The sequence below is a fragment of the Heliconius melpomene genome, chromosome 8, assembly GCF_056956725.1.
Source record: "Heliconius melpomene rosina isolate 202511_hmr_F chromosome 8, ASM5695672v1, whole genome shotgun sequence".
NCBI lineage: Eukaryota > Metazoa > Arthropoda > Insecta > Lepidoptera > Nymphalidae > Heliconius > Heliconius melpomene.
The window spans coordinates 4,249,338-4,263,253 of NC_140396.1; the positions used below are offsets into that span (position 1 = coordinate 4,249,338).

General features: G+C 29.6%; 2 protein-coding genes across 3 annotated transcripts in view; one reads left to right on the forward strand and one right to left on the reverse strand.

The window, feature by feature from the left end:
* The window catches only part of pnt (ETS transcription factor pointed), a 109,785-nt gene that overhangs the window by 89,920 nt on the left and 5,949 nt on the right, over positions 1-13,916 (reverse strand). For both annotated transcript variants that reach the window (XM_085188998.1, XM_085188996.1), the window contains exon 2: positions 3,844-3,979. In XM_085188998.1, the coding sequence (XP_085045124.1) occupies positions 3,844-3,969 (126 nt within the window). In that variant the 5' untranslated portion in view covers positions 3,970-3,979. The remainder of the gene's footprint in view (positions 1-3,843; positions 3,980-13,916) is intronic.
* On the forward strand, positions 5,653-6,360 carry LOC146536750 (ATP synthase subunit d, mitochondrial-like). Its single transcript, XM_085189744.1, has 3 exons — positions 5,653-5,771; positions 5,857-6,075; positions 6,168-6,360. Exons 1-3 carry the CDS (start codon positions 5,653-5,655, stop codon positions 6,358-6,360), a joined length of 531 nt encoding a protein of 176 aa, XP_085045870.1.

The window sequence follows — 13,916 nt, forward strand, 5'->3', positions numbered from 1 at the left end:
TTCTAAATTTTTAAATCAAGATTTACTATACCTATTTAAGAATATTTTATATTTTCCACTTTTCAAAATCATTGTAAAGGAAGTTGATAATATACGGGCTAGGTTAATTGACTATTTGTCGCGCCATCGTTCGAGTGAAGTGCGAGCGGGCTCGAACTTGTCACAGTATATCACATGTCACTGCTTTTTAAACGTGCACAGACAATCTATGGATTTAGTTTAAGCCTACGATCATAATAAATTAGATGGGGATTATGTTTTATTTGTATAAATTACTTGTTAGTTGGCTACTGACGCGAGAACTGAACAAAATAAATAACATTTCTTGTAAATAGTATTGTAATATTAATTATCAATTCATTATATATTTTATATGAAATACGCATCTGCTATTTTAGAACTATTGTAGCTTTATATCAATATTTTTAATAAAAAAAAGTTTATTCTCTCTCTCTCTCTCTCTCTCTCTAGTCTTCTTCGGCAAACGTAGTTCTTTAAAATATAACAGTAAAGTTATAACGTAATGTCGTTCAGCAGAAACCTGCGTATACATTACATACATACAAAAATATTTTGAAAACATTCATTATTCAACGAAATGTATGTACTTAGATTAGGTTTATCGTTCCTTAGCCTCCTAATTTAGCGGTACCGTTAACTACGTGGCTTTATAAATACATAATATGAATAATTTAAAACTGTTAGTTAAAATGACACTATTTTGATGTCGTTAATTGTATATTATTTATTTTCTATTTATATACATTTTAGTCAAATATATTAGACTATTATAATTGCCTATAAAAATGTAAACATGTTCTAAATTTAAAAAGTAAAACTAAGAATTGCCATACGTAAATTATTTTAATAATTTAATCTAAATTATAAATTAAAATATTATATTTAACAATTCTTAATAAAAGCTATCTCTCCATGACAACATTGTCATCACATGCTAATCTGGCACAAAAATAAATAAAACGAGAAGACACCAGCCATGCTTCCCACGCATGTTAATCTTAAAACAAAACATTGTCGTAGACTCCATTTCATTCGTAAACAAAGAGTGTATTAATATTTAACATATTATGACATTTTAAAAGGCAGTTCTTTATAATTTAATACCTATTTAGACTAAGAACTAAAAAGATAACTGTAATGTAAGTTATAAAAAGATTATATTTTAGTACACTGCAGATGATTATACTTAAAATCTGTACTTAAAATGTTTATTTATTTTTTTATCTTTCGCAGCGTTGAGTTCCGCCACTCAACACGCAATGAGACCCGAATTTGACAGAAAGTGGGGAACGCAATGTATTAATGGGGAATGGAGTGTTTTAACACTAGGTTCCCAGATTCCCCCTACTCTACAACAAGCGGGATACAGTGTAAAGCTAATTTATATTAAGATTTTCAAAGAAATCATAGTGAAAATATAAAATGTGTAATAATATAATGAAAGATTACGTGGAATTTGTCATATCTCACCTAACGGATATAACTAACTGTTCCTTTAATTAGTAGCAGGATATTGTAGCAGCCCTTAATGAGATACGGTTGCTTGAACCAACTAATACATACCTACCTCACTGGGAGACGTATAAATAAAAAAATATTATTGTATTTTGTAATAATAAGGGAGTTTCTTATAAAGTTGTCTTTAGATTGCTTATAGCGATATGGCCGACTACTGTACATTTCATATTTATTTACGTATGTCTTGTTTTTTTTTCCTCTGTTATTTGCATTACAATAAAGTATATACTATTATTATTATTATTTATTTATTTATTTAGATGAACATTATTCTTCTGATATCGCCAGATTGGACATCATAGATGCAAAATTTACTTTAGTTTTTAGAAATTTTCTAGGTTTGGTTACGTCAAGTTAGTAAGTTAAGTCGACATAGTCAATTTTTCTGGGACGAGTAGTAGAGAATTGAATGTCAACCAGTCTGCCAGTCTCTTTTTAGTTCACAAAATGCCTAAATTATGATTTTAAGATACATTAAATGTATGTACATTAATAAATAATATTAGAATTTCAAGAATATAAATAAATCATTTGAGCAACGCCTTCGTAAAAAGTCTCACCATTTTTCCGTCGTAGTAAGCTAATGTCGAAACTCATTAGAGTAGGTTAGCGTCAGTGTCACGAACAAGTTCAAAAATAATAAAAATAAAAAGAGAGAACTGTGAAATATAAACTTATCCTTATTTAAAACAGTTAATGATTGACGATGTTGGTTTTAATTTTAGTAGTTCAGTATAAAAATAATAAATAGTATTATATAATATTTGCAATTTCACAAAATTGTAGAGAATTGAAACAGAACTTGATGAAAATATACCTAATGGATGAAAGATCTGATGCAATTATCATTTTAAAATCAATTATAATGATAAAAGACGATAATTCAGTGTTTTAGTACAATCAAAATATTTGTCGAAAACAAAGTATAAATTTAACTTGACTCTTGTTAATTATTGATTTAAAAGTCATAGTTAATCTACAAACATTTCTATATTGTGTGTATGTTAATACATACAAATTAATGAATTAAAATGCTTAAATTAATTGTAATAATAGTATTTATAGGTAAGTTATGACGATAGTACGGCGGCGGTGTCAAAAAGAACGACAGTTCATCACGCACCGATGCGCCGGCGCATCCGGTGCGGTGCTTCAGCCTGTCCTGCCCTAAGCTCTTGCAGCGTGAATATAAAAGCTTTTTTAAATATATTCGACGACATTATTGTCTCCTACGGAAATATTAATGTACCTAACATAACTGATTTTATTAATTATATTACATTTAATAGAGGCCGTAGTGGTACAGGTGCCTAAGGGTGTGAATGTAACACGATGCTTGTGGATTCCATCCCCACTCGAGGGTAAGAATTATTATTTATTTATTAATAACTGGCACCAAGGTGAAATCTCGGCGTTGTATTCCGCCAAACTATATGCAATGCCTAAAGAATTCGACGGAATATGGGGAATGGAGTGTCTAAACAATAGGTTCCCTCTGTTTATCCTGATGTATGCGGGATACAGGTTGAATCTGATTTATTTCTTTTAAATTTGGAAAATTATTTGAAGTACCATATTTTCATTCAAAATATATAAAATAATTTGAATAAAATATTTGATATAGGTACCATAGTTCCTTCAAAGACTGTTATTAATGTAATAATTTCTAATATTTATGAAGTATATAGAAATACATATAAACGATATGTTTTACTAACAGTAAAGAGCGATCTCTCCTAAGTTAGATCAAGTTACCCACAAGCGAAGTTGCTTCACCAGTTCTGGTGCAGCTTATTATTAACCTGCCACCACCATTATAAAAACTCAAGGTACCAGTTCCACAACCGGCAGTAATTATGGTGATCCTAGAAATCAAGTGCACTGCATACTTGAATTCAATTCATGCTACTTTTTCCGTCTTAAAGCAAAATAATAAAGGAATAAAAGGAATTTCTTTTTTACTCAAATATGTTATTTAATTGATAATGCATTTAGATTTAGATATTTCGCTTAAATTTCGCTTAAATAACGCTTTTTTTTTAACCTTGCAGCAGAGTATGCTAAGAAAAGTTAGTAGTGTTACTACTACATTTTAATGCTATTATACTTGCATTTATAGACAGACTGAAATTCTATTGGAAATATAAGAAAAAAATATATTATATAATAGAAATTATATAGAAATTATTAAGAATTATATTATTATCTCATTAAGAATATATACAATATATAATTATTATATTTTATTTATCGCGCTGATACCTATAAAAGCCTATAAAAGTACCCAATTTAAAAAATACTTACCAAATCCAATCGCAAGCTAAAGGAGACATGTTTGCGAGGCGGCGGTGGTAGAACGGCGGGGGCTTCGTAAAACGCAGCCTCTTCCAAGCCGTAGTCTGATTCGTTCTCCGTCCACTCCAGCTTCATTGTGCTGGGACTGAAACAAAGGATCGAAATAAAATCTTAGTCATTGAGACCAGTCGTGGTGCAGGGGCACAAAGTGTCCAAAATCGACTGGATCCGCACTTGAGAAAAAAAATATATTTAAATTTATATTTTCGTGGTGTCGAGGTTAAGTTCGGCGTTGAGTTACGCCACTCAACACGCAATGCCTCAGTCGTTGCATTTTTATTTGTTATATTTACAAAAACGCTATATCTAGATGTAATGCCACCCTACATTGTTGTTGATATTATCTTGTAACCACTTTTATGGGGTTTGAAACAATAGAGCATCTGACCGCAGCTATGGCTAGTGATTTCTGACAGTGCTTTTTTTTATATCTGTCCCCTTCACTCCTATGAGTATAGAAAGAATAGAAGATATACTGTTTCGTGCTAAGAATATTTATTATGAATGAGTAGACTTGTTTCTACAAATCGAAAATTGAACGTATCATGTTCTTTTTATAGTTACTTTTACTGATATCAATTTTATTGTAATGTTAACAAATAAGCATTGATTTTAAGTTTGTTAAATATTTGTAATAAACAATTAAAGAAAGTAAGAAACCATCAAATCCATTAATATCCCATCAAAGCGATCAAATTTGGTTAACACTTATAAAAATCACTCCTTAGTCGATCCGGCGGAAATACTATCTGAAACCACGTGTTTACAAAACCCTTTACCAACTTAGAACACATTTCTTTCTTATAAGATTCAATATCCTATAACACTGTTTTGCTGTAATCTTAGAAATTTAATAAAAAAAGATTCTTCTTAATACAAACATAAAGTGGCTTTTCGTTTACTTTCTTCATAATATGAAGAACAAGAAATCGTTAGAAATAATAGTGTAAATATGTCTTCGAAAGAATTCGGCTTTAGCGTCCCGCTTCGCCTAATATCCGCAGGAAATGGTCCTCACTATGACACCGATAACTGCTTTGTAATTGAATCGACGTGTCGATTTGTCTGAAGAGTGGAAGCCAAAGGGTGTACCAGTCTATAATTAAATTGGTTCAGCGGAATTTTAGCTAAAAAATATTAAAAAAAACAATATAAGGCGACAAATATAGTTTGACACGTTACTAAAGTCAAAATAGTTTTTTTTTAATATTTTCCCTATATTATATTAAATGCCAAATGTTTAATAAAAAAACAGCCTCTGAAGCTTAATCATTACAGATTATCGATGTTGAAATATTTTAAATAAACGAAAATTGTTTCTGCTTATAACAAAATATTTTAGTAGCCCTTTGGCGACGAGTAACATAATTAGGTAAAAGGTAATTTTAGCTTATTCTCAGAAATAAGAGAAATTTATGAAGATGAGCGCGTTAACACATATGGTAATATGTAAGCATAAGGTTCCCGACCTGTGGAACATTGCCCCATTAGCAACTCACGCGACTTTGCATGTCAGTCTAATCGTGTGCATACAGATAATTGGTTTATTTATGCCCGATTTGATAGGTGAAAACTTTTTAACCTGTTGATAAAATTTAAAAAAAAAAGAAAAATATTTAAATATTTCTATAATCCAGACAAAAAGTTTGTATATAACTTTTTTTCAGACATTTACTCTAAGTGAAGTTTTAATAGAAACGTCAATTAAGTATACAATTTTCCTAATTTTAGTAACCGAAATAAATATTAGGATTAAGAATGGCAAAAAGATTTACAAAGACTGCTATTGATTGGGTGGAATTTGCGAAACGAGTACCTCCTAATGAAAAGCAATCATATATGGTCTTTAAAGCGAAAACAGACAAATATTTGAGGCGGTAAGCTTACTTATTAAGATCTCTTGTTTTGCACGATGTTAATATATTATAAATATTTATTACATTTTATTAAAAAATTGTTTAGAATTCAGGCTAACCCTCCCGAACCACCAAAAATAAATTGGGAGGAATATCAGAAAATAATACCAGTTGAAGGACTTGTGGATAAATTTAAATCTGCTTATGCCGCATTCAAAGTGCCTTACCCTCCTGATACTCTTTCTGCAAAAGTAGATGAGCAATGGAAAACTCTAGAACCTGAAATTAAGAAATTTTGCGAAGAGAGACAAAAAGACATTCAAGCGTACGATTTCAGTATTATATTTATTTTATTATCTATATTAAGTAAGACTACTTCTTAGAAAATTTATAATATTTTTAACACGCAAATTATAGAGCACAAAAAGAATTGGACAGAATTAAAGCATTGCCTAAATTCGAGGATATGACAATGGAGATGTACTATGACATGTTTCCACAACAAGCTTTTGATCCAGTGAATCGTCCAAGTTTTTGGCCTCATACCCCTGAAGAACAGCCTGGATATATGACACCTGAACAAAAGGCTTTAAAAGAAGCAAAACATTAGGTACAATATTTTTTATCTCTAAATATAAAAATTGGACTTTACTAATATACTATACAAATTATAGGTAATTTTTGTAGGTTTTTTAAAGATTTACTTATATTAAGCATACCCGAAGCTGTCTTATTATTAGTATGAGCTGGACAGAGTCAATGGTCGATTAGTGCAGTGGACTTGGAGCAAACGACAAATGTTATTGTCTATGGAGCAAGAGGGGCTGAACTCTATATATAGCGTCACGTTCAGGGTCGCAGGCATCAGCCAAGAAGTCACGCGTGGCAAATTGTGATTGATCATTGGGTTTGCTGACTGATTATTTTTGGATTTACCATTTGCTTGGACATTTAATTAGCGCACGTGCAGCTTATTGTCATAATAATAAAAATTTTCGTCGTTTATATACTTTGGGATTAAATGTGATTTATGGATTCGTTTTTGTAATTTTACATAGGCTATGGTTGTTTTTAAAATTTAAACAACTTTTGTTTGGTTGGCGACACACACACTTGTTTACATTTATGCGTAATAAATATGGTTTTTGGCACTAATTTCGCTGTTTTAATGATCCTTTCTACGTATAAATGTGGGCGTGTGTGCTATTATTGTTAGATATTAAATGGAAAAACACTTTATCGTAACAAATTTCTAAAATTATTATAATTGGAAAATATATCTACATTTCAACTTCATATAATATGATATTCATATGATTATGCTAATGAATAAAAATATAAGTAAAGATATGAAATATACAATTCGGGTTTATTAATCTGTGTAAAACACAAATAGAAATTCTATTTGTAATTTACACAGATTAATAAATAGATTTTTTAAAGTATATCACATTTATTCTAAATAAATAAAAAAAATATATTTTAGAATAACTACTAAAAGAGAGAAATATAATTTTAAATAAAAAAATAATATATATTTATTTTGAATATACCATATTGTATTCAGAATGTACGATTCAACTGTATTCAGAACATAATATAAGCTGTTGCCAGACGTCGAACTTCTAAGAAACGTAACTCTGAGATGCAATAGCAAATGCATGGATGCTATAACATTCTGATTCAATTACAAATTTTTCATATTATATTACAGGCATATAGGTATATATCTATAATTATTTTTAAATATTTTTCTTTAATATGAATTATACCACTATCTGTGATAAAAGCAATATCAAATGATATTTAAATGTAGCATCGTCGTTGAATCTTACTTTTTAATGTATAAGCTGTTTAATGCTCTATCGATTCTTTACAATTTAAAATAAACAAAATAGGAACATCCCTTTCCGTTTCCGTTTGACAAAAATCTCTAGATTAAGCCGTTTTTAGAATAGTGGACATTTTTATGATTTTTTTAACGAGAACTTCTTACGCGAATATTTGAATTAGTAATTTTAACATAGTAGAATATGCTTTGCCTAAATTCTGTATATCTACTGTAGTTATAATTTTGATAAAAGCTTATGCTTATATGCACTACGTGGGTTCTTATATATTATTAGAAACTTTTAAATATTGATATAAGAATAATATTTTTAAATAATAGCGACTATGTTCAATTACTTTAATAATGTAATGTAAATATAAATTAAAATAATTCTCATTTTCCTAAATGTTTTTAAGTTTAATAATTACATGTGCAAACACTACGTGCCTTTGTAAATGTATGTAGGTATGTCTGTTTCCTTTTCCTAATTCTTCTAATTATCCAGTCTGGATACAGTTCGGGATCCAGCGTGGGTGGAAGGGTGAGACCACCTGTTAAAGGCAGTCTATTTTTAGCGTCCCCCCCGCCCCTCTCCATCCCCCGCGCCCCACGTCAGCCGTTCATAAATCCATGAGTAATGGTGTGCACTCTTGAATGCTTGCAACTTTGACCGGTCAAGACTTTACGGCGTGAATGAATTTCAGTAGCATATCTATGTAACTAACAAGTGGTAGTTAAATTTGCTGACAGTTTACTAAAAAAAAATAAAAGAATGTTTTGAGATTATTAAGATTATAGGAATATAATTGGAATATAATATAATATTGGAATATAATAGCTGCTGCTGAGTTTCTTGCTCTTGTTCTGCTCAGGTCTGGCATTAACTTTAGTGAACTAGTGGTAAATTGTTTGACGTTCAAAAATTGGCTAAAATCTTATTTGCTTCTATTTGTAAGAAGTTAATTGCTTTTTATGGTTCAGATTTTTTTATAGATTTTTTATTGATTTTTATTTTTTTTATTGTAATCATTACGACAACTATATATATATATATATATATATATACACTTAAAAAGAGTCTATGTGTCACCAAAGTGCCTGATGTTGTTGTGTGCCTGCCACATTGAAATGTCGTTCATTCTTTTGTATATATTTTGTACATGAATAAATGTAACAACTATGTATGCCCAAATAAATAAATTAATTAATTAAAATTTACAATTAAATATAAAATTAATAATTTTTCTAAAACTGAGTGAAAATTGGGAAATGGGCTACTCTAACAGTAGGTTCCATTTGCCTATCCAGCTATGGAGGATAAATTATCTGTTTTTTTTCTATTGTATAGAGATTTCTACATAGATTTTTTCACGATAAAATTATAAGCTTGGACGTCAAAACCAAAAGGTATATTTGTATGTATCGCTGACGAATCATTAGCGTTAACTTTACGAGCATAGGTATGAATAATTTTAGCCATTTTACTAACAAATAGTTCATTGTACATGTAAAATCTCGTTCAATCATTCTCATCATTGTTTTTCTTTTGTTTACAAGAGGTATCAAACGCAATCAAGTGCGTGCTCGGTTTTTATAAATGTGTGGTTCTGTGCGAAAAAACCTATTCGATTTGTTTATATCCCATTCGTATTGGAATTTCAATCAGTGGCTGTATTTTAGATAGATATAGATATTTGTTTTTCTTTTTGTATCTATCTATGTAGGTATATATTTAATGTTTAGAAATTTTTGTATTCTGATTCCTTTTACTTTTAATTGCTTTTATGTAAAGTTCTTGCTAGATTATATGGAGCATAAAGCATAATTATACTCGTACTATTTGTAATCATCTTTTTGTGATAAAGCTTATTTAACACCAACAATTGGGACAGCAATTGCAAACATTGGATCCCAACTTGGGGAAATTTATTATTTTCGCTTCTAGTAGTTCCAACACTCGAACAGACAGTGTATCAAATTCAAGCGAAAAGCGTTGGCCGTAGTGTCTGAACACTTCACTCCCCACTTTTCTATAACCAAAATAAAACGTAAAGCTACTGAAGGAATTAAACAAATTAAAATAAACGGATATATCGTTAATAAATGCAATCAATGTCGACCAGCACAGAATACAATGGCTGCGCAAAAATATTAAAAAAAAAGACTAAACTAAAAAATTTAAATAAGCCTGTCGGCGGCGATCAGATCACCAAACGTTTATTCTCGTATTAAAGGCATTTACACACGCGTGATGCGAATGTTCAATCAAGTGGCATGAGATGAATAAAATTGAATATTGTTAGTACCTCCAACTTTAAAGCTCGAACTTCTTTAGTTAATGCTATAAAATAAAGAATTTTGGCTGTTATATTGGCTGACGTAGAATGTCTACTGTAATTAAATACATTTTCGTATGTTTTCTTTTATAACCCATTAAAATAATGTTATATATGTTTTAATTTCTTCGCTTTGGTAACTAGGCAAGGGCGGCGTTGGATTCTGCCACTCAACACGCAATGTCTCCAAAATTCGACGGAAAATGGGGAACGGAAGTGTCTTAATATTAGGTTCCCAAGATCCTTCTGCCTACCCTGCGCAGAGCAGGCGGGATACAGCGTGAAGCTAAAAAAAAATAATAATATTATACATCCGTTGGTAATCATTAAATTTCATATTAAGTACAAATACCTATATAGTATTCCAATTTAACTCTATTTTCATTGAGCTAAATATTTTCAAATTTTCTCCTTTTACCTTTTGTTTTCTTTTGAATTTCCATTTTATAAAAACTAAAAACAATTGATGCTATGAGTGCCAAAAATAAAATGCATTTATTACCTAATTAAATAATTATTTTTAGACAAAACATGTCAAAAATATCTCAAATGTATTTGTTATTTTTAATTTTTGGATGTGAAATTTTTATCTAAAGGTAAATTGACGAAAATTTTAGGTTTGGGTTTAAGGGGTGGTAAACAGCAGTTTTAAAAATTGTCACATAAGAGAACTATATATAGGAGTTATGTCCTTCGGTAAATAAACAATTATATGGCACGGACGCTGATATGACATGTTATCAGAGAGTCATCGAACTCGCTCCAAGGCGACGCACATTATGTAAAGGTCTTTGTTCAGAACTAAAGTCTAAGCTGTGAATTATAATTTCCTAAAACTACAAAAACAGAATAGAAAGTTTTTAGATTACATATTTATTCATATTATCATTTCTCAAAAAAATATATTTTTAATATTTCTCTTTGTTTCAGCAGTAACAAACAACAAAAATTACGAATATTCTGCCATTTTTGTTTTTATCCTATAATATTTACATTTATTTCCAATTTGAGTTTAAAAATAACTGAGTTATTCATATTAAACCATATCATGTGGATCGTTACTAATTAATTCATAATTAAAAATTCTGGTGCGCCCGCGCAGACAGCGTCAACCAATTACGAGACTGGCTGATTATATGCAAAAACAGACTTTATGATTGAAGGGATAGAATTTAATTTAGTTCACGATGACATAGGAGAGTTTGTATGAAGGGCAAGCGACAGTTGTTTTATTTTGAACTATATTTAGTACTCGAACTGAATTGTTACTGTGCCAGCTTTGTAAGGAGCGATGTGTGGCCATCGACATACTTGACGAGCGCTAGCTTCATTGTAAAAGTAATAGCAAATGCGTTGCATTTTATCAATTGAATAGTATAGTATTAAAAAAATAAAAATCAATACAACTAGAAACAGAATGGGCCTAAAAATTGTAGTATACATTTGTATATAACTTATTCTAAATGGTTCAATTTGGTAAGTCTCACCGTATTGTAGCATAATTTAGGTAGAGCAAGTTTTAAATATTATTAATCTATAATTATCTATGTGTTTATAACTATAAAAAAATGAAATATTTTAAAATATTTCATATCACAAGTTTGTTTTCGTTGTTTCACTTCGTTTACAAGATAAAATTTCTATGTAGATGTAGGCGAAGATGGGCTGCTTGCAACATCTGTTAGTCTGTAGTGCAAAAAACTTTGTAGATATTTCGTCACGGCTTCTGTCATCGTAGAGGTAATACGTAAAAATTATTATAGTTGTTAATAAATTAACTTAGAGTGTTAATTTTTCAAATATAATTAATTTCAATATATCAATTAAACTTCAGAAGAGCTTCTATGAGAATGTGTATATAATCTGCATAGTATTCATTAAAAATAATATAAATATTTAAATACTAGTGGACCCGGACGCGGCTACGCCTGCTTCAACTATAAGAATATTTATTAAATATATTCATTAAATTATTTTCAATTCTCAATAGAATTAGTAAGAAAATATAAGCTCAAATAATCAAAAAGAATAATAAGTAGATACACATTATTAGAAAAAAATATTTGAGTTATTGAAATGAACTAACAAAAGGATTAAAAGTAACTAAAGGATAGGTATTCTTAATATTAGAAAAAGTACCTAAAGTTTTCCGTACGTGCGTACATAGATATCGACTCTACGAAATAACTAAACATTTCTCTCTATTAAGTAGGATAATTTTAGCGGGCAATATCAAATAAAATAAGAAGAGAATAAGAAAGAAAAAAAGTGTATTTTAAATTAATTATAAACAAAAAATAAAGTTCGAAAATGTATGAAAATTTATAAAACCGTCAACGTCATCTGCCCGTTCGCGTCGGTCATACTGTGCCGCCCGCTAGGTGGCTAGGTCATTTGGAATCAGTGACATCTCCTTAATTATTTATTAGTATGTTATACAGTAAACTATAATTTCAATCTAGATAAAATGCTAAAAGTGACTATTATATTTATTTTCATAAGGATGAATATCAAAACGTCGCGGTAGCGGTCGCGTAGCAACGACGGTTGTTATTAACATGGCAGAATAAATTGCATGTCAAATTAGAATGTACTTTAAAATATATTAGTATATATGTGTAATGTAATGTTATATAGCCTATAGCACTTCTGAAGAATGCAGCTTTCATACAAAACAAAAACAATGAAAATCGGACCAGTAGATCCAGAGATCTTAGCGTTCAAACAAACAAACAAACAAACAAACAAACAAACAAACAAACAAACTCTTCCGTTTTATTATATTAGTATAGATAAATATTTCCTGTATTTCTAAATCAATTCTCTAGTTCTGTTCTTTATAAGTTCTAAGTGAAATAATCAAGTCAAGCCATCAATCCATATTTGCCAAGATCCGTTTAGTGATTCGGGACCATGTCAGCAGTTTCTACCTGCGCGCTGCGGTCCCGTTGCTCGCAAGGTGTACGCACCCTACACTCACACACCCACACCCAACAGGGTTGCCAGATGTTCACATTATTTAATTTTGTCGCAAAAACTTAAAATTTCTCTTAAATTTAAAACGCATATTGTTCAAATTACTGAAAATAATTTTTTATATAATTTTTACATACATTTTATATAATTTTTATTATTTTATACATCTGTGGCGTTTATCCGTGACATACATGCATATTAATATGTCAATTTAAACATATAAAATAGATAATTTGAAAGTTATTGCATTAACTTCATCATTAAATAATTAATAAATATGGCAATTATCTATACAGTTGTTTTGAAAATCTATATATTTACTTTAAATAACAAAAATTAAATATATATATATATATATATATATATATATATATATATATATATATATATATATATATATATATATATGCCACCCTACATAATATAGGCACCTGTTGGCTAGCAACCCAATCTCCCTTTTATGCAAAGCCGGTGTTTCTACTTGTTCTTTAGACGTCGATCACGATATCTTTTGCCATAACAATATAGGATTGGAAGTTAAATGATAAAACTATTATAAGCATTAAATTACATTTTATGTTTAGTTAAAATATAAATAAATCTCTGTGAATGCTAGGTCTACTTTAAGATTACGCTAATTTTCTCGGAAAGAAATAAAATGTAAACAATGTAGTAAATTCCTTATTTTTTCATTTTATTTTCCACTTAGACAATGAAATGAGTAATACGTAAGCAAATGACAAATCGTCTTGTCATTTAATTCACTTACTTGTTATTATGCCATAATATAAAATGAAAACAGAGCAAATGTGGCAAATTTCCTCTATTTTTTTTAATTTTTAAAATACCCAGGGAGGAAAATAGAAAGGAAATTTCTGCAAATGATAATTGATATTAATTACGCTAATATCGAATTAAAATGAATTTTAATTGTACCTTAGTATAAAATCTATTTTAATCAGAAAACTAACTAAAAATTAAGCATATGGTACGATGTTAACCTTCAGGTTATACCTACGAGCT

Bases quoted from the DNA above. Each gene is read 5' to 3' on its own strand.
- LOC146536750 (XM_085189744.1), top strand. From the start codon at position 5,653: ATGGCAAAAAGATTTACAAAGACTGCTATTGATTGGGTGGAATTTGCG. The intron at 5,772-5,856 runs GTAAGCTTACTT...AAAATTGTTTAG, and splicing joins ACAGACAAATATTTGAGGCG to AATTCAGGCTAACCCTCCCG. The intron at 6,076-6,167 runs GTACGATTTCAG...CGCAAATTATAG, and splicing joins AGACAAAAAGACATTCAAGC to AGCACAAAAAGAATTGGACA.